This window comes from Dipodomys merriami, unplaced genomic scaffold, assembly GCF_024711535.1.
Source record: "Dipodomys merriami isolate MVZ:Mamm:240054 unplaced genomic scaffold, mDipMer1.0.p SCAF_2, whole genome shotgun sequence".
Taxonomy (NCBI): Eukaryota; Metazoa; Chordata; class Mammalia; order Rodentia; family Heteromyidae; genus Dipodomys; species Dipodomys merriami.
In genome coordinates, this window is record NW_027203381.1 from 46,787,608 (window position 1) to 46,809,852 (window position 22,245).

Sequence of the window (22,245 nt, forward strand, 5' to 3'; positions counted from 1 at the left end):
TTCTTACAGTCACAGATCATCTTGAAGCTCCCAAAGAAAAACTTTAAAGAAGATAAAATCCAAAACTGAAATGGCAAGAATACATGATTTCTCAGGGATATTTTATCTCTAGAGAAATACATATCATTGTGTCTCCCAGCCCTCTTTTCACATCTACTCTGTTTTCCAGCAGATTGCATTTAGCAGGTTTGGTGTGCCTGCCTCCTGTTCACTGCTTTGAAACCATCCTGCTCACTTCAACACACCACACACGCATGCATGTGCAGGCACACACAATATTATTAAGACAGTGAGGGGGTTGAGAAGGGGCATATTAGTAATGCAGAATGGAGAATGAGGAAGCTGTAGAAAGCAACACAACGGTGTTCTATTTTCTTTTTTTTTTTCACACAATCAAGAGCTGTAGATGTTGAGAGGCTGCAGAGTGATGTAGAGTGAGCACACCCGCCTGCTTGGGAAACCTGGCCCTCCAACACCTCACAGCCTGGAGTAAGGACAGCATAGGCTGCCCCTGTCTATAGCTCCCAACATTTCAGCCAAATACTGGAGACTTCCTCGAATGCTGCCATAAAACACAGCAGTCTTTAACCCTGTGAAAGGGAACATTTCGTGAGAAACATAAGTGCCTTCCATTGTCTGTTTTTTGTTTAATGATTTAGTCATGACATGATTTGACAATAAACAATTTCCTCTTTAAAACAATTATTGTTGTGCTTTATAAAACCATTACTTCACTGAGATTGAACGTCAATATTCAACACAAGGTTTTTCAATTTATTAAATAAAACCCCAGTGTATTTCATTATAAGGAAGGGGAGCTAGAAATCACACACTTAAAACAAACAATAAGCTCATGAAACTCACACAAGATCCTAAGGCTCGTAGATCTGATTATTTTAAACACAAAGCTTTTACAATTAAATGAAGTCCACCCAAGCAGGGGAGGGGACTTTCTCCAGGACATACAGGCAGTTTAGTAGCATAATTAATAACTAGCGACTTCAGTTTGGGAAACCTGCCAAACAATGGACCACCTAAGAGGACAGAGCTGGCACTAGAAAACCTGGCCCCTGGCCAGGGATGGCTTCTTTAAACGTATTTCCAAACAAGTGCCATGTGCCCATGGAAACACAAGACAAGTTGTGTTGTTTGGCCATTTTCTTGTCCCAGAATAGAGGCGAAGCAATATTTTCGTAGGAAACTGATTTGTTTTGTCACTGATAATGGAGAAGCATTATTCAAGGTTCCATCCTCATAGCAAATGCAGGTACAAATTATGCATTATTATTTTAAAAGCTTATAAAAATGACTCATGGTGTTAAGGGGGAAAGGCTACACGTAGAGAAAATCCAGACAGGCTGCTGTGAAGCCACATTTAAGGGCAATCCTGATGTGTGTGTCCCCACAGGTGTCTACTCTCTGTGGGTCCCTGTGGGTCTCTGCTCCATGAGTAGCCTGACACCAATGATACAACTCTTGGACACCTGATACAGTGTGTAAGAAATGCAGCACTTTGCACACGATCATGAACACAGATGGTACATTGTGATAATTGCTCATTGATCCAATACAGACTGTGAAGGGTAGATGGCCACAATCATTAGCAGAGCAACTTCCAAGGTTTGCCAGGAGAGCCCTGAGGTGACAGGGTCATGGCTACATCTGAACGCCAGCAAGTGCTGGCCCAGGCCACAGATGTGTCCACATTATGCTGATATTAAGTCAATGTTGAAAGAATTGGGGAAATCTGACATACAGTCAAGCCCCAGACTCAAAGGCCCACACTCACAGCACACTATGCAGCCCACTGGGCCAGGCCGTCAGCCTCTGATGACAAAAACGGCCTCTGCTCCCAGCGGGGGAAGAGATTCATGGAAGGTCTGCATGTGGATGATAAAAACAGAATTTATTATGGCGCCAAAGACTATTTCCATCAGTACGACAGCCTGCTTCAAGGGTTTTATGTCACCAACATCTGCACATCTTACATTGTCCTAATACACATCTCCAGGGCTGAAGCATCACAATTCCAAATGTGAAGCAGGAGACATCAGAGGTCTTATAAAGGCAAACTATAGTATAAGAAGTTTGATCACAGTAGATTTAACAATGTGTCAGCATCAAAAGATTTTCTCTACTCACAGGGGAAACAAAATCAGTCTTGCAATTGATAGTGTAAAACATAATTCAAGCAGGGCACAGTGGCTCATACTTGTAATTCGAGATTCTTGGGAGTGATCAGAAGGGTAGAAATTTGAGGACCACCTTGGCAAAAAGTTACCAAGACCCAATCACAACTAATAAAATCACAACAAAAAAAATCTCTTATTTATACCTTCCTGCTATTACAGAAACTTTTGGACCAAATGCAAAGATCCTATTTAAAAAAATAACTAATGCTATGGCTCAAAGTAAAGACTTGTATAACTTACATGAGGCCCTTACTTCAAATCCCAGTACTAGCCCCCTCACACACATACACAATCAAAAGTGTCAGAAGAAAAGATGAAGAAATAGCTCTTTAAAGCAAAAACTAATAATAATAATAATAAACCAGTGGTGGAGCACCAGCCTTGACCAACAAAGCCAAAGACATAGCTAGTAAGATAAATGGAAAGCCCAAAATGGGAGAAGAACTTTGCTAGTTATGCATGACAGCAAGGCCTCATATTTAAAATTTACTTAGAGCTCAAAAAATTAAATTTCCCCAAAACAAATCCTCAAAGAGATGACAACCCAATCAATAAGTGGGCTAAAGATCTAAAGAGAGCTTTCCCTGAATAAGAAATAAGAATGGGCAATAGATGTGTGACAAGATACTCTACATCTTTAGCCATAAAAGAAATGCAAATCAAAACAACATTGAGATTCCATCTCACCCCAGTTAGAATGGCCATTATCAAGAGAACTAACAATAACAGATTCTGGCAGGGATGTTGCCAAAAGGGAACTACTACAATGTTGGTGGGAATGTAAACTTGTTCAACCACTCTGGAAAGCAGTATGGAGGTTCCTCAAAAGACTAAACATAGAGCTTTCCTATGATACAGCAATCCCACTCCTGGGCATTTATTCAAATGACCACAAACCAGGCCACTCTAATGCCACCAGTGCAACCATGTTCACTGCAGGATTGTTTACCAAAACTAAGATAGGGAATCAACCCAGATGCCCCTCAGTAGAAGAGTAAATCAAGAAAATACACAATAGAATTCTATGCTTCCATTAGAAAGAATTACTCTGCCACATTCATAAGGAAATGGAAAGACTTGGAAAAATTATATTAAGTGAAGCAAGCCAGACCCAAAGAAACATAGGTTGCATAGTTTTCCTCATTTGTAATAATTAGAATGTGCCTATAAATCTATAAGCAAACCCAGTGGATAATAAAAGACAAAAATTATACTTGGGCATGGTTAATTAAACAGGAGTCTAGACATTCACATACTGAGACAAAGGAAGGTATTCTTAGGAGAGGATCACAAAGGTTCAATAGGTATGTGCATATGATCATATAAAATGAGGCTTATCAAAATGAATTCCAAGAAGTGGGGAAAAAAGAGGTTTTTCATTTTACATTTTGCGGGTTTTTCTTTCTATTTTTCTTCCCTTTTGTCACTGGATTTGATTTCTGTACCTCCTGTCTTGTATCTAAGTTTATCTGATTTGGGGAGGGGAATGGGAAACACACAAACAGTGGGGGGAAAGGTGAATTAATTCACCAGTGGTACACACTAGACACTCTATTGGAAATGAACTATGCAACTGATGGGGTGGGGTTAGGGAGGAAAATAACTGTGAGAAAATGAGGGAGTGGGTGACACTGCTCAAAAGAAACATACTCAATACCTGACTTATGTAACTATAACCCCTCTCTACATCACCTTTACAATAAAAAAAAAAAGAATGCTAGGGTCTTGAGTTCAAAGCCCAGTGTCAGCACCCCTCCACCGCCACCCCCACACAAATATTCCTTTTATCGTTTGTTTGTATATTCTTTCAAGGCACTGTAACACTATAGTCATCCTGACCTACAATTATACAATACCAAATCATTACAAGTGGTGTGCCTAAAGAGAGCCAATGAGCCAAGAGCTGGTAGCTTACACCTGGAATCCTAGCTACTTAAGAAGCTGAGATCTGTGGATTGTACTTTGAGCCAGACTAAGCAGGAAAGCCCACAAGATTCTTATTTCCAATTAGCAGCCAAAAGCCAGAAGAGGAAATGTTTCAAGTGGTAAAGTACTAATCTTGAGCAAAAAGCTCAGGCAGCGCCCAAGCCCTGAGTTCAAGCAAGAAAAAGACAAAGAAAACAGAATCACGACTGCATTTTAGAAAGATTTCACTATTGGTAGCATAGGTAATTCAATAGAAGGGTTTCATTGCATTTACAGAGATCCTGAAGAGTTTTCCACAAATAGCTCCATTTGCACCAGCAGTAGAGAACTGATCATCCAAATTCAGACCCTGATATGTGCACAAACCTATACAAGAAATCCAGAAGGCTGTAACTGCTGTGGCAAGTGACAAGGAGACCTTGACTAAGGCAGTGCAGGGGCTTTGGGTGGAGAAAAGGGTCCAGGCCACTGTGTTCAAGGGGTAAAACAGGCAGCTCCTGGTACCTGGCTGAAGGAGGTGGTCAATTTTAAATTAACATCCAAGTGTCAAGCCTGGAAGAAATCCTCAAACTTTCCAGTGTGATAATTCTTACTTTCATTATGTGAGCATAGCTTCTTATACCTTCCAAGAATGTATGAACAACTCCAGAACTTACATCATTGTACCTATTTGCTTTTTTCATGGTAGTTACTTTTGAGTTCTAATTTTCTGTTGCTTTCCTATAGCCTTAGTGGTAGTCCAGGTAAAGGACCTTTCCATCATGAAAGTCTTCTCTCTGCAACACACTGGGAAACCAAGGTGGGTCACAAATCCTTCCTGCTTCTTCCTCAAGGTTTATAATTGCCACCCAAGCATGATCAAGAATTGAGATCCCTCCCCCTTGGGATTTTCTTTTGTTTGAATCATGGAGAAATTGAGAATTTACACACACACACACACACACACACACACACACACACACAACTTGCATACACTCATGTACTCACACGCAAAATTATTATCTCTTCAAGCTATACCTTGATAGAATTGTGGGGATATAGGGATATTCTTGGTGTTTTTAATGATTTAAGAAGCCTAATATTATATAAAATGTTATATTTAAGTGGTTATAAGCATTCCACTAAGAGTACTAGCAATCGTTTTCATTAAATGTTAAAGGGGTTATGATTCAAAAAATAACTGTAAGTCACATGAGGTTCCTTCAAGGGAATATACTATTGATCAAAGCACCAAACATATACTCCATTTTGGATACTAACAAGCAGAACACAGGGCCATTAAAGCTGCTCATCACAGCTCTGTGGGCTAGGCTCTGCTCTTTTTTTTTTTTTGGTCGGCCATGGGGCTTGAACTCTGGGCTTGGGCGCTGTCCTTCAGCTCTTCAGCTCAAGGCAAGCACTCTACCACTTGAGCTACAATGCCACTTCCGGTTTTCTGGTGGTTTATTGGAGATAAGAGTCTCACAGTCTCTCCTGCCCGGGCTGGCTTTGAACCGCGATCCTCAGATCTCAGCCTCCTAAGTAGCTAGGATTACAGGCGTGAGCCACCAGCGCCCGGCTAGGCTCTGCTCTTGCAAAGTAATATCTACGGCTGCCATCTCTCTCCTATCCAACCATCAACCAAGGTAGCCAACCAAGTATTCCTATGCTTTTGCTTTAGAGACGCCCTGTATGTCCAACAACTTTTTCATTGTTTAATTCTGAACTCAGAAGTTCAACTGTTGCCAAGATTATACCAAGACACATCCTGCAGACAGAGGACATGAACTCAGGGCTCAAAAACAGCATACCCAATTACATTAATGCAATTCTTTGTGAGTTCATATGAAATTTAGCCACATAAGAAAAATTAGAATACTAACTGCTGACTGTATTCTCAGAGAGAGAGAGAGAGAGAGAGAGAGAGAGAGAGAGAGAGAGAGAGAGAGAGAGAGAGAGAGAGAGAGAGAGAGTGCCCACACATATCAAAGCAGGGAACCCACTGCTGGGCCCAGGTAACCTGAGACCATCAACAATGAGAACCCATTAGCACAACATTACACAGAGGAAATTTTTGCAATTTCCCCCCATCTGAATAGATTTCTTGAATTCTCTGGTCTAGTAACCTAAACCATAAACCCACTTTTTTTTCCAAATGACTTAACTGTTTCAGAGGTGGGGGCTGGAAGGAGACAAGGATCCTCCTAAGTTGTTTCATTTAACAATAAGAGTCTTGTCTACCTTTCATTCTGAATGCCATGCTTTGCTCCTTTTAATTCTCATCCTTCTGAAGATCTCTGGGCTTGATGCTCAGCTCCTAGCTCCCAGCTGGTATTGCAGATAAGTAGCCACTCCAGGGGCTCTAGATCCCCCGCCCCATCTCCAAAAACCAGAAGCAGCTCTGTCTAGCTACAACCTTCAGATCAGCAGCCCTGGTGCTTTAAATCTTAGCATTTCAGAGAAGATCCAGAACACAAGGAATGTATCTGAGCCACAAGATCAAGAGGAACCTTCAGTTTTGTCCTACAACTTATGGCCCTGGAGATTGTCAGGAATGAATAGGAACAAGAATCCCCTCTGCTCCTCAGAAGCTCAGCAATTACCCAGCTTAAAGAAGTCACAGCATCAAGCTTCACTGCATGTTTAAATGGGCTTTGTGAGCTTACTGATGATTTAAGCCTCAGCCAAACATCTGAACATAATACACACAGCACTTTCTCAACAAATGTTTTTACTCCCCTAAGAGAAGTGTTAAACACCAATGAAGTTGCCTTCAAACAAACAGGGGACAACAAAATACATACAGAAGACAAAAATAGGCAAACAAACACTTTAGCAAATCAAAAGAACATATGGGTTGAGATTATAACTTGGAACTGACATGTCAGCATGTGTGAGGTATTTCACCGTGGTTTACATAAATATGAAGCAAGCGATGTACATTCACCACGTGGCTAATGATCAGGGCTTCAAGGATCCTCGTAAGAAAGCTATATGAGGATTGTGTTTTTCAATGATTTTCAAGAAATGTGGAAGCATGCTCACCACACAAAGGCTTGAAATCTGAATGAACTGGTTCGGCTGGAAAGGCTCTGGTGTGTCAGATGGTTTTACAGGGAGTTAAAAGCAGAAATTTTCACAGGAGCTTCTTTCTGCACCTGCAGAGCTAAATACAACCCAGACTTTATTGAACACAAAATACATACGCCCAGGTTTCTCAGATTTTACTTAGAAGAAAAAGAGAATTTTTAAAATATACGTGAGATTTAGAGGAGTTATCGGGAGGGAGGAGCTTTTCGTTTTGCTTAGACTTCAAGTAATGAAGACAGAGAAAACAGGCCTATCTTTGACGGAGGCTATCTTCAATTAGAGGGCAGAACTAGGAAGTTGTCCTGGTTCTTCCTGGCCTCTCTCCATATAAATTCAACCCTTTCATCCCAGAGAAGGCTAGAGTTTCCTTGTCAGGGCACAAAATCATAACAGAGTGTACCAGAATTTAATGGGAGGACACACAGAAATGTGAAGCATGCAGCATCCAAGATAAAGATGGATCTGAAGGTGGCAGGGGCGGATGCATGCACTACAATTTGTGTACTTATGCCTTGATCAGGTAAGGAATTCATCTTAAGATATTCCTCCTGTGTTCAGGGGTAAAGGCAGGAGAGAAAAGGACAGCGTAAGAAGGGTGAGATGTGGGAAAGATTTAATGGGCAGCAGTAAGAGGTTGAATGGAATGAAATGATGGTGGTGGCTTCTGGGCTAGGTACTTGCCATGAAGGCCAAGGATCCAGATGTTGGAGCTCCCTCAATGGACAGGTCAGGTCAGAAGGAAGCTTAGAATGTGATTGTGACCAAATAGGCAACACTTGATTTGGCAAGTGAGTCCAAGAAGACAGGGCCAGGCCAGTGTTCTTAAAGAAGCGGGAGATGAGACCACACAGGGCCATCAAGGAAAAGGTAAAAAGCCTCTTGGAAGGGCAAGGGACTAGGACAGAAAGAAGTGCTTATACTAAGCGAAGAGAACCATATATCAGGCACAATCATTACTTGGACATTTTAAGAGATAGAAGTCTTCCAAAAATCTCTGAACAGTAGGTGATCACTTACCATTTTCAGTTTAATAGGTAGGGTCAGAAAGACGCATCCTAGAAGAAGAGAAGACAGGAAGGCTTCCCAAGGCATGCAGAGATAATAGGGGCCTCCCCCAGGAGCCATACAGCCGAGAGGAATTAAACAAAGAGGAAAGAAAGAAACCCAGTCAACCTTTATGGAGATTAGAAGTCCACCAAGACATAAAATACACCTATAAACAATGAAAGGGAAAAGCTTAAAAGGCTGCCAAAGATGTTAAATACACAGATGGCACACAGAAGAACACATCACAAAGGCCGCTGCACCTCTACTGTGCAGGTAAGAAACTTGAGTAAAAATTTATGTTTAAAAAAATATCCAGGGCTTCATACTAAAACCAGGCAGCAAAGGTAAAGACTGAGAACAGCACTGGAATAATTACAGGGTAGCCTTAAACTCACTGGATGAATTGGCATGTACTGAGCTCAGAGACCAAGCAGGCACCAAGCCAGCCTTTCATAGAGACAGAGATGGCAGCCGAGGAGGCCAGAAGGTTGATTCCTGTTTGCACACTAAGAATGAAAACTGTGGGCATCAGGGAACAGCACCAGGTCTGAATCCCTCGGGGGAAGTGGGAACAGCACTGTATAGCCTTGGGATGGAAACCGAGGAAACTGGAGCCCTGGGAGTAGGCTGAGGACAGATCTCAGAAGGGAAGTGAAGTTCAGAAGAGTAGAACTAAAAGAGATTGGGAACAAGCAGGACCAGAGAGCAAGGGTAAATGACTCCTGGGAGAGAGATGCTGAGATGAGGCCTGGCATGCGTCTGCTGTGGAATCCTTGGAGTCACTCCCACAGACCGTTTCAGACAATGGCGAGATAGAAGTCAGGACCGACGGAGATGGAAAAGAAAGGTTTGAAAAATCAAGGAAAGAAGGAAAAGGCTCTAAGCTTTCCAAAAGCTGGCCTGGGCTGAGAAGATGAGTTAGTGAGGAAAATGTAGAGTCCAGGGAAGAATTTGTTATTATGAGACCTACTTAGGATTTTTTTTTTTTTGTCGGTCGTGGGGCTTGAACTCTGGAGCTAAGCACTGTCCTTCAGCTTTTCAGCTCAAGGAGAGCGCTCTACCCCTTGAGTTACAGTGCCACTTCCGGTTTTCTGGTGGTTTATTGGAGATAAGAGTTTTTCACGGACTTTCCTGCCCAGGCTGGCTTTGAACCAGGATCCTCAGATCTCAGCCTCCTGAGTAGCTAGGATGACAGGTGTGAGCCACTGGCGCCCAGCTACTTAGGAAATTTGTCGCCTAAGGGAAAGGAAAGAGAAAGGAAACAAGGAAGCCGAGCTAACTGGCAATTGGGGCATGAGGTGGACAATGGAAGAAAAGTTCTAGCCAGGTGGGAAAGGAGAGAATCTCGAGCACAAGAAAACAGTGGATCAGTGACAAGATGCCTTTCCCAGGATGGTGTGGGAGAGATCAGAGCAGGTGCGCAAAGTAATATTTTGCAGGAAAAAGCCTAAGGTCCATCGACTATATACCCATGAAGAAGTGATGGCTTCTATTAGAGGTAGGAAAGAGCCCTGTAAGATCAGGACTGCTTTTCAAGGAAGAGAGTCCAGGTTTATGACAAAGATGATGCCAAGATGATGCCCACCCAACTAGGGTTCTGGATGTGCCATGCCACCAACTTGTGGTCCTCAGCAGTGCGTGGCACCTGAGACAAATGTGACACAGCCACACAGACCTGCCTGTGCAGCAGGCATAGAGCTGCAGGCAGCAGGGTGACCAGGGAGATGAGGATCTCAGTGACAGGGTGGTTAACCTGAAGGACATAGACACCACACCGAGGCTGGCCAGGAGAAATGTGAAGCAAGTAGAGAAAGTGAAGAACTAGAAATCTTAGAAGCAAAACGGGTTCTAGGAGAATGAGAGAGAGAAAAGTCTGGAAGATGAGCTAGTAAGATTAGAGCCCCCAGTGCAGAAAAGATTCAACTACAGCTTGTGAAATATGGCCAGGCAGGGGATGGGCTGGATTGAAAAAGGAGAGAAATGTCCCTTGAAAGCACTGAAGGTACCAGGGAACTGGACAGAATGTCACATGGGCAAAGGTGTCACAGGAGAGGAACATGGCTGGGGTGAGGGAAAACAGGACGGAGTGCATGGAACAGACACACACATGTGCACATGGACATACTCACGAAGCACCTAGAATGGAAATGGTGGAATAAAAGCACCTAAACCACACATGAGGAGGAGAAGGAGGTAAGGCTAGACATGCAGCAGAAGAAAGAGTTGGTGGGGAGCTGGAGGACCAGGTCTGCCTGCCTACAGCCCTGAGGGATGGACGCATGGACATGGGCAGTGTACACATAGACAGCAGGGACACTGAGGAGGAGCAGGAGGGAACAGCAGCTTAAACTAAGGCAGCATTGGCACAGTAGAATAATCTGGATGGAACTCACTCCTAAGAAATTCCTAGGACCAGGATCAGGGCTGGCACCAGCCATAAAAAGAGGATGCAGCCTGCACTAGGCAGAAGAATGTCACTTTCAAAGTTGTACCAGGTGCTATACACCACACGTTGTGCTTAAGTAACCTTACCTGCAGAGCAGGTGGGGCAAAAAATCCTGAGATGGGGACATTATCCTGGGTATCTGATGAGCCCAATCTCACCCCCAAAAATCTTTATCCAAGAGAGGCACTAGAGCCCAGAGGGAACATGTGACAAGGGACATGTGAACAGAAGTGGGAATGAGGAGGGGTAAGCAAAGAGATTCTCCCCCAAGAGCCTGCAGAGGGAGGACAGCCCCACAGAGCCCATTCAGACTTCAGACTTTCCCAATTGCATCGTAAGAAATCTGTGCTAAGTTATCACATGGATGGTGGTTTGCTATAGCACCGTTAGGAAACTAGTGAAAGAACTTAACTACATAGATTTCAAGTTAAACCTCTAGTACTAAAGCATAAAACATCTATATAGAAGTCCAAAAAGATTTTAACTTTTCTTGTAGTGACTTCTTGTTCAAAAATACACAATTATTTCAAAAATGAAGATGTATCCCCAATTTGCTAGAATCTAAGTGTGAATTCTGCCTGTCTTCCCAACAATCTCATGCCAGCCAAGGCATCAACAACACATCTGGCCTTCAGGCCAAGGGGGAGCAGTTTGGTGGTTCTTGCTGTCAGTACACAAGATAATGCAGATCTAGACTGGCTGTGCTCCTGATTCAAAGGGCTGTGGCTGGTGCAAAGGCTGGGGGGCTGCTCCGGGCCAGAAACAAGGTCTCGGTTCTTCCTGCAGGAACTGAGCAGGCGCCAGATCTTACCCCCACCAGGACATGAGAGCACATGTCTCCAGGCCAGAGTGAGCACGCTGTCTGGGCCATCTTAAAAGAAGATGTCAGGCACCTACAAGGCTCAGCAACACAAACACGGACAGGAAGAGCCAGAGCCTGGAGCAGGCTGACAAGCCCCAGAAGAAACGGGTTTGATGCACACCTGCATCTGGGGCCAATCACACTGGAGGACTTCAGGTTTGAGCAGACATATATGGACCAGAGGTGATGAGCACCAAGGTAAAGAAAATGTTCCAGAAAACTACATGGGATAGTGAGCGAGCATGAGAGAATTAGCAGAAGGTGTAAGAGAAAAACACATTTAATACCAACCCTCAGGCAAAAAGAAAAAGTAGTATTTAAAACCTTCAGACCAATTCAAGATAGTAGGCACATCTCACCAATAATCAAGCAAAAATGTTTTAAAATCTTCTCTGTCAACAGAAGGTGTTTATACACTTGTATACTCATTATCCCAGATGGTTAAATAAATTATAAAATATGAAACACTTTCTTTGGTTGTATACAAAAAGAAACTTAAAATAGATCTGTAGATAGGCAAAAATCCTTGTGTGCAAATAAAATATGACATACTTTCCTTAAAGTGATATTACACACATTTTCTTGGTAGAATATGTATCTGACATGAATTGTGTATGTATATATGATGGAATTAGGAATATGTAGGGTAAGTGGCTTTGGTAAGTCATCTAAAACTTGAATGTCATTATGGAAACTGTATCTTAAAAATAAAGTTCTACGTTCTTTTCTTCAGAATAGTTTTCCATCTAGATATGCAAACTATTTTAAGTGTTATTTTCCACACTTCAGTGATTAAAGCTAGAGGGTTCCATCACATTGGCAGACCTGAATGGATAATACTAGCAGAACAAAATGATCATTTGCGGTCAGGCACAAGATGTCACCAGGAACCTAAGTTCAGTTCAGTACTCCTCCTTGGAAGGCTGACCAAACTGAAGCTGTCAAATATAAATCATGGGGTGTTTTTTTCTTAAAACTTAAGTGTCAAGATGAGAAGGTGGCTCAGTGGTAGAGCGCTTGCCTTGCATTCATGAGGCCCTGGGTTCGATTTCTCATCACCACATAGGCAAAAAGAAAAAAGCCGGAAGTGGCGTTGTGGCTCAAGTGGTAGAGTGCTAGCCTTGAGCTGAAGAGCTGAGGGACAGCACCCAGGCCCAGAGTTCAGGCCCCTCTACTGGACCCCCCCCCCCAAAAAAACTTAAGTGTCAAGATGGAGTAAGAGTATCTTGAGCGAGCCCAGACAGCAAGAAGATCAGGCCGAGTCAGTGGGGAGCAGCACTGCTCTCCTCACTCAGGGTCACTGAGAGGTCTCCTCTCAGCTTTGGGGTGCTAGCAAGCCCACCCCACAGACTTTACATCACCCACCAACATCTGCTTCATATTGCTATTGTTTTGTTTGTTTTGGTGGTGGTGGTGGTGGTAGTGAAGGTAGTTTGTTGATTTAACATTTTTCCATCTTAGAATGGCTAAATATCACCGTTCACACATTTACAGTTGTGTTATTAGTCAAGGAACATCCATGAGCATGGATGTCCTGTCCCCAGCACTCTGTGGTCTCCCAGACCCTCGACCTCCATGGGTGCTCTTCACCCAGCCTTACTGGCCATGAGACCCTCTTTCCTTCATTCAGTAAATAAAAGGCTTTAGCTTCTCACTATAGATCAAAATCATATAATGTGTCAAATACAATGCAATTTTTTCATATAAACTTCTGAAACATTGCAAACACACCACAAAGCATTAGAGCAATGACACACACACACACACACACACACACACACACACACACACACACGCATGCATGCATGCACACACACTCACATCTTGGTTAAGGCTGATCCCTATTGCTGCAAGACTTGGGGGCTGGCAGTCACAGTCAATAGCTGCATTGTACATCCTTCTAGTCAGGTATGATGTGATTTATGAGTCCAATATCTCATCGGACACACCCTACCATGCAGCTCCTTAAAACTGCTCGAGGTGGCCCTTGGGAGGACATGTATAAGTGATACTAGGTAAGGTACATGTTTAGTATATACACATCACATCCTTTGCCTTATATGCATATGGTAGGTAGTGTTCCCAGAATCCAATGATGAAGGGAAAGGACACTCTTTACCTCAGAGATGAAAAAAAAAGAAAACATTGTACCGGGATGGCTGAAAGACTTGTTTACATCTGAGAGCAGTAACAGAGCGGCAAACCCAGGTTCCAGTGCACACTCTGATCTCCTGTGCTGCATCGTTGCCTAGCCCAGTCTACAAGTTCGAATGGGTCAACTAGCTATCTAGGCAAAAGTAGTCATTTTAATTAAATGTCCCAAGTATGGATTCCTTGCAAAACGTAAGACTTTCTTCAGTGGCTGACCTTGGAAAACAGCTCCACAGGTGCAGCTGTGGCCTTTTGTTCTTTTAGGTACTGCTCCCAGGACCACGCTTCCTGTGTTGCTGTAGAAGGTGCTGGAAGAAAAAAAAACACAGTGATTAATGTAAAGCAATGCAGGACAGAAGAGTAATAACATTTAGTGGAAAGTAAACTCAAGGCACAACCTTGAGAGTCTCAGCCTGGACTGTGTGAACAGTTAGCCAAAACACCTCCCCACTCCTCACTCTACTTACTGTCCCTATTTGGGGAGAGGGTGAGGAACAGAACTCACCCTCCTCATAAGGGTGCAGGTGAGCAGTTATAGCATGCCCTCGAGGATGGCAGGCAAAAGGATTTGCTTAATTTTAAGGTAACTAGCCCGAAAACTACCATGCTTCTTTTTGGTGTGAATGTCAGTGGGTACAACCTGTCAGAGGCAATATGGCAGTATTTGTCAAAAAGCCTCAGAATTTTCCCACAGTTGGAATCAGAAATTCTCCCTCCAGGATTTGTCTTAATGAAATCACAGCTGACCTGCCACAGGACAAAATGCAGGGTTTTCTGCTCTAAGTCTGCCTAATAATGAAACATTGCAAACAAATTAGAGGTCTACCAAGGAGAATTAATTAAATGTCATTTTAATAATAGGCAGGAAGATTACACTGTGGAAGGTTGCTGAATGGCTAAGAAACGTTATGTTAAATGGCAGGAAACGGTTAAGGAAACAAAATGATCCTTTTTGGTAAATATTCAATGGATTAAAATGAGACTAAAATTGTCAGTTGAAATCTTCGAAAAAGTATTTTTTTCAAAAAAAATCATATTATCCTTTTGCATGAAATTGCAGAGCTTCTGCATGGCAAAGGACATAGCTAGCAAGATCAATAGAAAGCCCACGGATTGAGAGATCTTCAATAGCCTTACAACAGATAAGGGTCTCATATCTAAAATATACCTGGAACTCAAAAAATTAAATCCCCCAACAACAAATCTTCAAAGAAACAACTGCCCAATAAATAAGTGGGCTAAAGACTTAAAGAGAAACTTCTCTGAAGAGGAAAGAAGGATGGCCAATAGACACATGAAGAAATCTTCAACCTCAATAGCCATACAAGAAATGCAAACCAAAACAACATTGAGATACCACCTCACCCCAGTTAGAATGGCTATAATCAAGAATTAATAACAACAGATGCTGGAGTGGATGTGGACAGAAGGGAACCTTACGGCATTGTTGGTGGGAGTGTAAACTTGTTCAACCACTTTGGAAAGTAGTATGGAGGTTCCTCAAAAGACTCCACATAGAGCTCCCCTATGACCCAGCAATCCCACTTTGGGGCATTTACCCAAATGTTCACAAACAAGACCACACTAAAGCTACCAGCATGACTATGTTTATTGCAGCATTATTTACCATAGCTAAGATATGGAACCAACCCAGATGCCCCTCAGTAGATGAATGGATCAAGAAAATGTGGTATATATACACAATGGAGTTCTATGCCTCCATCAGAAAGAATGACATTGCCCCATTTGTTAGGAAATGGAAAGACTTGGAAAAAATTATATTAAGTGAAGTAAGCCAGGCCCAAAGAAACATAGGTCTCATGACTTCCCTTATTTGCAATAACTAGTAATGTCTGAGTCAAGCAGAAAAGGTAAGATAAGTTGATGTTAGGGAAATGAACCCTAAGATATGTGTTCAAATGTTTTTTTTTTCTTTCATGGGATTGTTTCTAACACATTTATAAGATTATTTCTTTGTTGCTTTGTATGTCCCTCCCCCACGGTATAACCCCTGCTTTCACTGTATTTGATGTTGATATAATTTGTGGAGGGGAAGGGCAAAAACAAATCGTTTAAATAGGGATACAGGTTGACCCATTGCAACAATGAGATGTACAAGTCGTTATGGCGAAAAACGAACTGTACAACTTTAGTGGCGGGTGGGGGGGGCAGGGAGGATTGGGTGAAGGTGGGGGGAGGATGGGAAGGGATGGGAAGGGGAAACAAAGGAGGAGGCTACAATGCTTGATAAGAAATGTACTCATTTTCTTCCCCATGTAATTGTAACTCCTCTGTACAGTATTTTCACAATAAAAAAATCTTTAAAAATAAAAAATACATTAAAAATCATATTATCCTTAAATAGTTGTACAGAGGGGTTTAATTCAACATGTCAGTTTGTGAGTACAATTTATCTTGATCAATATTATCTCTTCCATCATTCTCCCCTATTTCTTCCAATCCGACCAATGCCCTCAGTTTTCCTGCTTCCATTTGAAGACATTTATACTGAATATGAAGTCATCATTCACCACCCCTTTTCTCTCCATTCCTCTTTAGATATCAAAATGATAAATAATTTCCTCCCAGTGTTTCACCTGCTTTATTTTTCTACTTTCCAAATTGTCTAGATGAAAATTTGATCACTGAAATTCAGTAAGTGTCATTTTAAATAATAAAAATCTAGCAAACAGAATTAGCAATTCTTTTAAGATTGAAATGTATGCCCACTCAGTATCTCCTGGTGAATGACCTTCTGTAAAAGAAGCCAGAACCTAACAGAAGTTGGTGACTGCAGTCTGCATCTCAGTAAGTATGGGAATGTAAAGTGATATTGGAATAGGAGTAGATGAAATAAAAAAGCACGTACAAGTGGTGCTATGGCTTAAGTGGTAGGACACTTGCCTTGAGCTGAAGAGCTCAGAGACCAGGTCCAGAGTTCAAGCCTCATGACTGACCAAAAAAAATGTACACACATACACACCAATCTGAGGTGATATAGATTCTACTTTTTCAAATACTTAATTAAAAAAATGAGGATTAAATGGATCACTTAAAAACAAGACAGGAGACAGTATACGTGATCCTTTGGGTCCTTACTGATGATGCTAAATGAAGTAGCAAAGAAGCCTCCATTCCCACTTCCATGTGAGTCTAAGCAGAGTGGAAGGAAGGTTATCAAAGGCTTGGGAGTAAGAAGTAGAGAGAAAAGCGACCTGTTTGTACAAAGCTACAAAATTTCAGACAAAAGAAATTTTAGAGCTCTATTGGATGGACCACATAATGATGATGATAACTGTAATTATTATAGTACTGTTAATGTACTACATACTTCAAAATTCCTTAAACAACACTTTTGTGGTTCTCAGAAATAAGTGCAAGAGATATGTCAGGTATTTTGATTTCATCTTTGCAAAACATAAATTTATATTGACACATCCCATTGTACCCTACAAATATAAGTGAGTTACTTTTTTTTGTCAATTATTGGGCTTGAACTCTGTGCCTGGGTGCTGTCCCTCAGCTCTTTAGCTCAAGGCTAGTGCTCTACTACTTGAGCCAAAGCGCCACTTCTGGTTTTCTGGTGATTTATTTGAGACAAGAGTCTCACAGACTTTCCTGTGCAGGCTGGCTTAGAACTGTGATCCTTAGATCTCAGCCTTCTGAGTAGCTAGGCATGAGCCACCGGTGCCCAGCTGTCACTTTTTGAATTTAATAAGAACAAGTATACATAAATTACTATATACTTCAAGCACTCATCTATTTATACATTTATAAAACACTTCCACTGTGGTAAATACTATGAACATGTGTGCCAAACACAAAGGCAAATGTGTTTACACAGAAAATTCACCAGAGCCTGTAATCCTAGTTTCTCACGTGGCTAGCAACCAGAGGATTGCTGTTCAAAGCCAGTGAGGAAAATATGAGAGAAAATTATGAAAGTCTCTGTCTTTAAAGTATGCAGCAAAAAGCTGGCTTGGAAGCATGGCTCAAGTAGCAAAGCACCAGATAAACAAGTGAGCAAACAAGCTGAGTAAGAACAAAAGGCCCTGAGTATAATGAAAGAAGGGTGATAGGAGTGAGGGAATGGGAGGGGAGGAGAGGGAAGGGAAGGGAAGGGAAGGGAAGAAAGAAAAGAGGAAGGATTAGAAATAAAATATTAACAGTATTGCGATAGTGGAATCTGGGCTATAGGTGATGGGATGAATGTAAATAATTCTTTGTATGTTACTTTTTATACTTTTAAAACTCATATTGTTCTTTTATCCCATACACAGCATCCTTGGAAAGTCTGATGGAACATCCTGAGAAGTAACTAACATTTATCTTGCTTGCAATGTTCCAGGAGCAGGTACAGATGGTCAGAGGTCAGGCCTGTATCAGCACTGGTGGTGACCAGTGGCCAAACACGTGAGCCTCTCAGGCCGTAAACTAACCTGATGGGACTACAAACACAATACAGCAAGTTGTGCAGGGGGATTTATATAGACATCCGTTCATTTACAAGGTGTTTTCTTACCTTTCTTGTAATGAAAAAAATCACTGTCTACTAGAATAAATGTAGAACCCTTCCTCTGGTCTAGTAGATGAAAAGTATTTGTCATTAACAAAGAATCTAAGTTTGGATAATAAAAGAAAAATGCTATCAATTTATAGCTTCAACACAGAAAAAAAGCACGAGAGTTCAACTTTACCATCTGTCATAATATTAACCAGTTGTTTCCCCAAATACAGTACCAAAGTAATAGAATTCTGAAGTCATCAAGACTAACAGAATTATCATCAGTGACTATGAAATGATGATTCATGTCTATAATCCTAGCAACTCAAGAGGCTGAGATGTAAAGGATTGAGGTTAAAAGCAAGCCCAGAAGAAAAGTCTAAGAGACTGGTATCTCCAATTAGCCAGCAAAATGTTTGGCTGGTGGTGTGGCTCAAGTGATAGAATGTTAACCATGAGCAATAAAGATGAATGAGTGTAAGGCCTTGTGTGAATTCACGCCTTGTTACTGAGAAAAAGGAGAAAAAAGTGGAGGTGGAGGAAGATGAGAAGGGGAGGCAGAGAGGAAGGACGAATAGGAGGAGAAAGAGGATGAAGAACAAGGAAGAGGAGGTAGAGGAAGGGGATAAGAAGAAAGAGGAGGATGAGGAAGAGAAAAAGGAGGAGGAAGATTAGGAGGGAAAGGGAAGGAAGAAGGAAGAAAGAAGGAAGGAAAGAAGGAAGGAATGAAGGAAGGAAGGAAGACAGGCAGGAAGACAGGCCATAGATATATTTTCTTGCTATGTTTGGAAATGTTGTGGCATCTTGTCCTGGTGGAGATCTCTACCAAGAAACTTCTGGTGTGTGGCCATTTCCGCATCTCACCACATGACGTTTCTTTTGCCAAAGAGAGAAAGCAAACACTCCGGTCAGACTAGTTAACTTCCCTGTTTTCACACAAGGATTTTGCTGCAGTACAATTATGTGCTTTTACAAGAAAACATTGTGGCAGCATCAACTCAAAGGCAAATATAGATCGCTCATTTTCTCCAGCAGCTGTGTTCTCTAAAAGATTGTGTATAATTTCTCACTTTAATCAGATTTCCGATTGTCCTATATTGTCATTTCACCAGAAGTAAATCATATCTCTAGGAACTCTTTTATGATTACATAAGTACGCAGAAAGCCTTTAAAATTTATCATAAAAAGAGTACATAATATCAGACAATAAAAACTTCCCATGAATTACCAACTTTACTAAAGGCATAGAATTATTGCCCAGTATGAGGCCTGGACAGGTTCTTCCTAACAGAATCCCAAAGGCCTTGTGTCTCCATAGTTTCTCCCTGCAGTGGTTTCTCCTTCCCTTGGAAAATACATTGGTTGCAATTAGTTCACTTTTTTTGTCTTGAGATAGGGGACCTTGCTTTACAATGCTGTCAAGTTGGAAAAAGAATTCTAGGTATCCAAAAACAGAACTTGTATAAATTATTACTATCAAGGTCACATAATAATGACGTCGTAAATACTGAGCAAACACGGTAGAGCATGCTTACATACTAATAGAAGTCCCAGGAAAATGATCAAATGAAGCTAGGGTATCGGGTATTGTCAAGCCCTGTGATACATGGCTGAGGGATGGGTGGTGAATTATTTTCAAACCTTAAAATTCTCTTTAGCATGCCCCCTTGTTTACTTATAAAGATATTCTATTAGGAGCCCCAATACTTGGCATCTTCCAAACAGAACACGGGGCCTCTCCTCCCTAACACTCAACCTCCCTCCTGCTCACCCAACCTGAGCAGGCACAGATTGAGCAATCAGGGAGAGGATGCTTTCACCCGAGCAGTAAGCAACCCTGTTCTAAGAAGCCACACAGCATTTATTAGTAACTTTCTGCACTAAAATTAAAAATGGCCGGGGGTGAAGAATGAATGAACGATCACTCTCAACAACACAATTGCGCAGATGTTAGTGCTCCTATCTCAGAGCAGTCTCTCCAGAACTCCGTGAGTCCCAAGCACACCGTCACATGGTATTTTCAGTCTGTTTCTGAACTGATGTTGGATAAGGGAAGGCTCCATCAGAGGATGCAGTGTTGTCACCAATCACTAGCCAATTTCACAGCAGTCTACAAACAAGATTGCACTCTGTGGGTACCCTGGAAGGGACACAGTTTCCCTATTGTTGACTATGCATCGCATCACTGCTGGGTAACCTCTCCCAACTAGCAGCTAATGAATTCTAGCAGCACTTCACAATTCCCATTTTAATAACTATGTCCTGTCGCTGTAGCAAGGACTTCTCCATGCTCCAACTACTGCATATTTCATTTGCACATTTGGGTTGCTTTTCATTTCAGACCAAGTGAATTGAAAACTCATTTCCAGCTCACCTCCCCAGGCAAAGCAGGTAGGGTATGCCCTGGAATGCACCAGAACCTGACTCTTCCCCATACGGTATTTACTCTAGAAGAGAGAGAGGTGTATGCTGGCAAATTGACATCACCACTCCCTGACATATGGCAGGATGCCATGGGGTGAGGAATACACAGACTCAGTGTTAATTTACACTAGTTAAGAAATCCAAACAGCATGCCAGAGAACAAACGGAAGAAGGATTCATTGTGAACAGAAGAGGACACCATTCCTCCTGGGGGCCAGTGGGAATAGTGAAGACAATTGAGGTGAAATGGCAAAGAGTACAAAGCAAAAGAAGCTGAAAGGTAAAGAGCTGCCTCTGTAAACCGTGTCTGAGCACAGAGTCACAGACAGCAGGGGTTGGGCTGCTGGATGGGAAGGGGCAATAGGGTCGTGGAAGCTCCTCCAAGTCAACCTAAGGAGTTGGTTTAGAAAGCCATTATAGACTTGGGAACTGTGAAGGAGACGACCAGAACCTACATTAAGAAATAGTGCCTAGCCAGTTCAGCTCGCCAAGGGCCAGTGGAGTGTTCCTTGGGGACAGGTAGGAAGGACTCTGGGAGAAAACACAGCAGTCCATCCAACAACAGCTTTGTGGACAGGATAGAGATCCTAACACTCAAGTTCAAAATGGGGGGGGGGCGCAGAATTAAAAATGAGTATTTGTGTAGGCATTTCATTTTAGGTATGTAGAATCATCTATAATAAATATATACCAGCAAAAGGCAATTTTGAATTTTCCATGAGCACTCAATAATGCATAAAATAATTAGAAAGATGAACCAGGCCAGAGAGCCAATGACCCTGCTAAAAGAGAATGAGGAGCAGAAAAGACACAAGGAAAGCATAGGCTCCAGGAGAAGGAGGCCTGGAAGTCGGAGGCAGAGGGTTCCCAAAAGACAGGGAGAACCAGACATTGAATGTTCCAGAACAGAGACTGGAGAAGCTGCTGTTAGTCTTAAAACCCTGGTGTCTCTGTGACCAGAGAAGAAGGTTCCACGAAGAAACAGGACCAAAAGTCAGACTGAAGACAGCCAATAGTAAAGAGGATGTGTCAGACAAGCATCAGAGTGAGCCAATTCTGAGAGGTTTGCAAACAGAGAAAGAGTAAGGTAATTGGAGCTCAAATGGGTAAAGAACGGAGTCAAAGAAAAAATAAATTTTTCTTTCCTTGTCTTAAAAACAAGAAGAAAACACAAAGATAAGAGCATTTTAGTTTATCTGCTGACAGAAATAAACCAAGAAGGAAAAATGAGGCTCTTAGCCAAATGGGGATCTACCACAGCGAGTAGGCAGGCCAGTGTGCTGGCATGGGGAAGAACACAGGCAGGGAAAGATGTCTTCAAAGGCTCATGGGTTACAATCTTTGTCCCCAGCCTGCCACAGTGTTGTTGAGACGGGGTAGAATGTTGGTTAGCTAGCACCTAGTATGAAGAAATTAGGTCACTGGAGATGCACTATCAAACACATTTCTCTCTCATTTCTTCTTGGACACCCTGAGGTGAGCTGTCTCCCTCCCAATGGCTTGGCTGCCATAATGATCCACCTCACCACATGCCCAAAGTAACAGAGCCAAGTGGCCATGGACTGAAATCTCTCAAACCATGAATCAGTCATCTTTCCACCACGTAAGCTGATTGGCTCAGTTA

The 22,245-nt window shown here is 42.1% G+C and overlaps 1 protein-coding gene across 1 annotated transcript in view; it reads right to left on the reverse strand.

The window, feature by feature from the left end:
- Positions 1–22,245, reverse strand: part of L3mbtl4 (L3MBTL histone methyl-lysine binding protein 4) — a 374,322-nt gene that overhangs the window by 245,167 nt on the left and 106,910 nt on the right. The window contains exon 5 of the mRNA XM_070028667.1: positions 13,910–14,001. Coding sequence (XP_069884768.1) covers positions 13,910–14,001 — 92 coding nt within the window. The remainder of the gene's footprint in view (positions 1–13,909; positions 14,002–22,245) is intronic.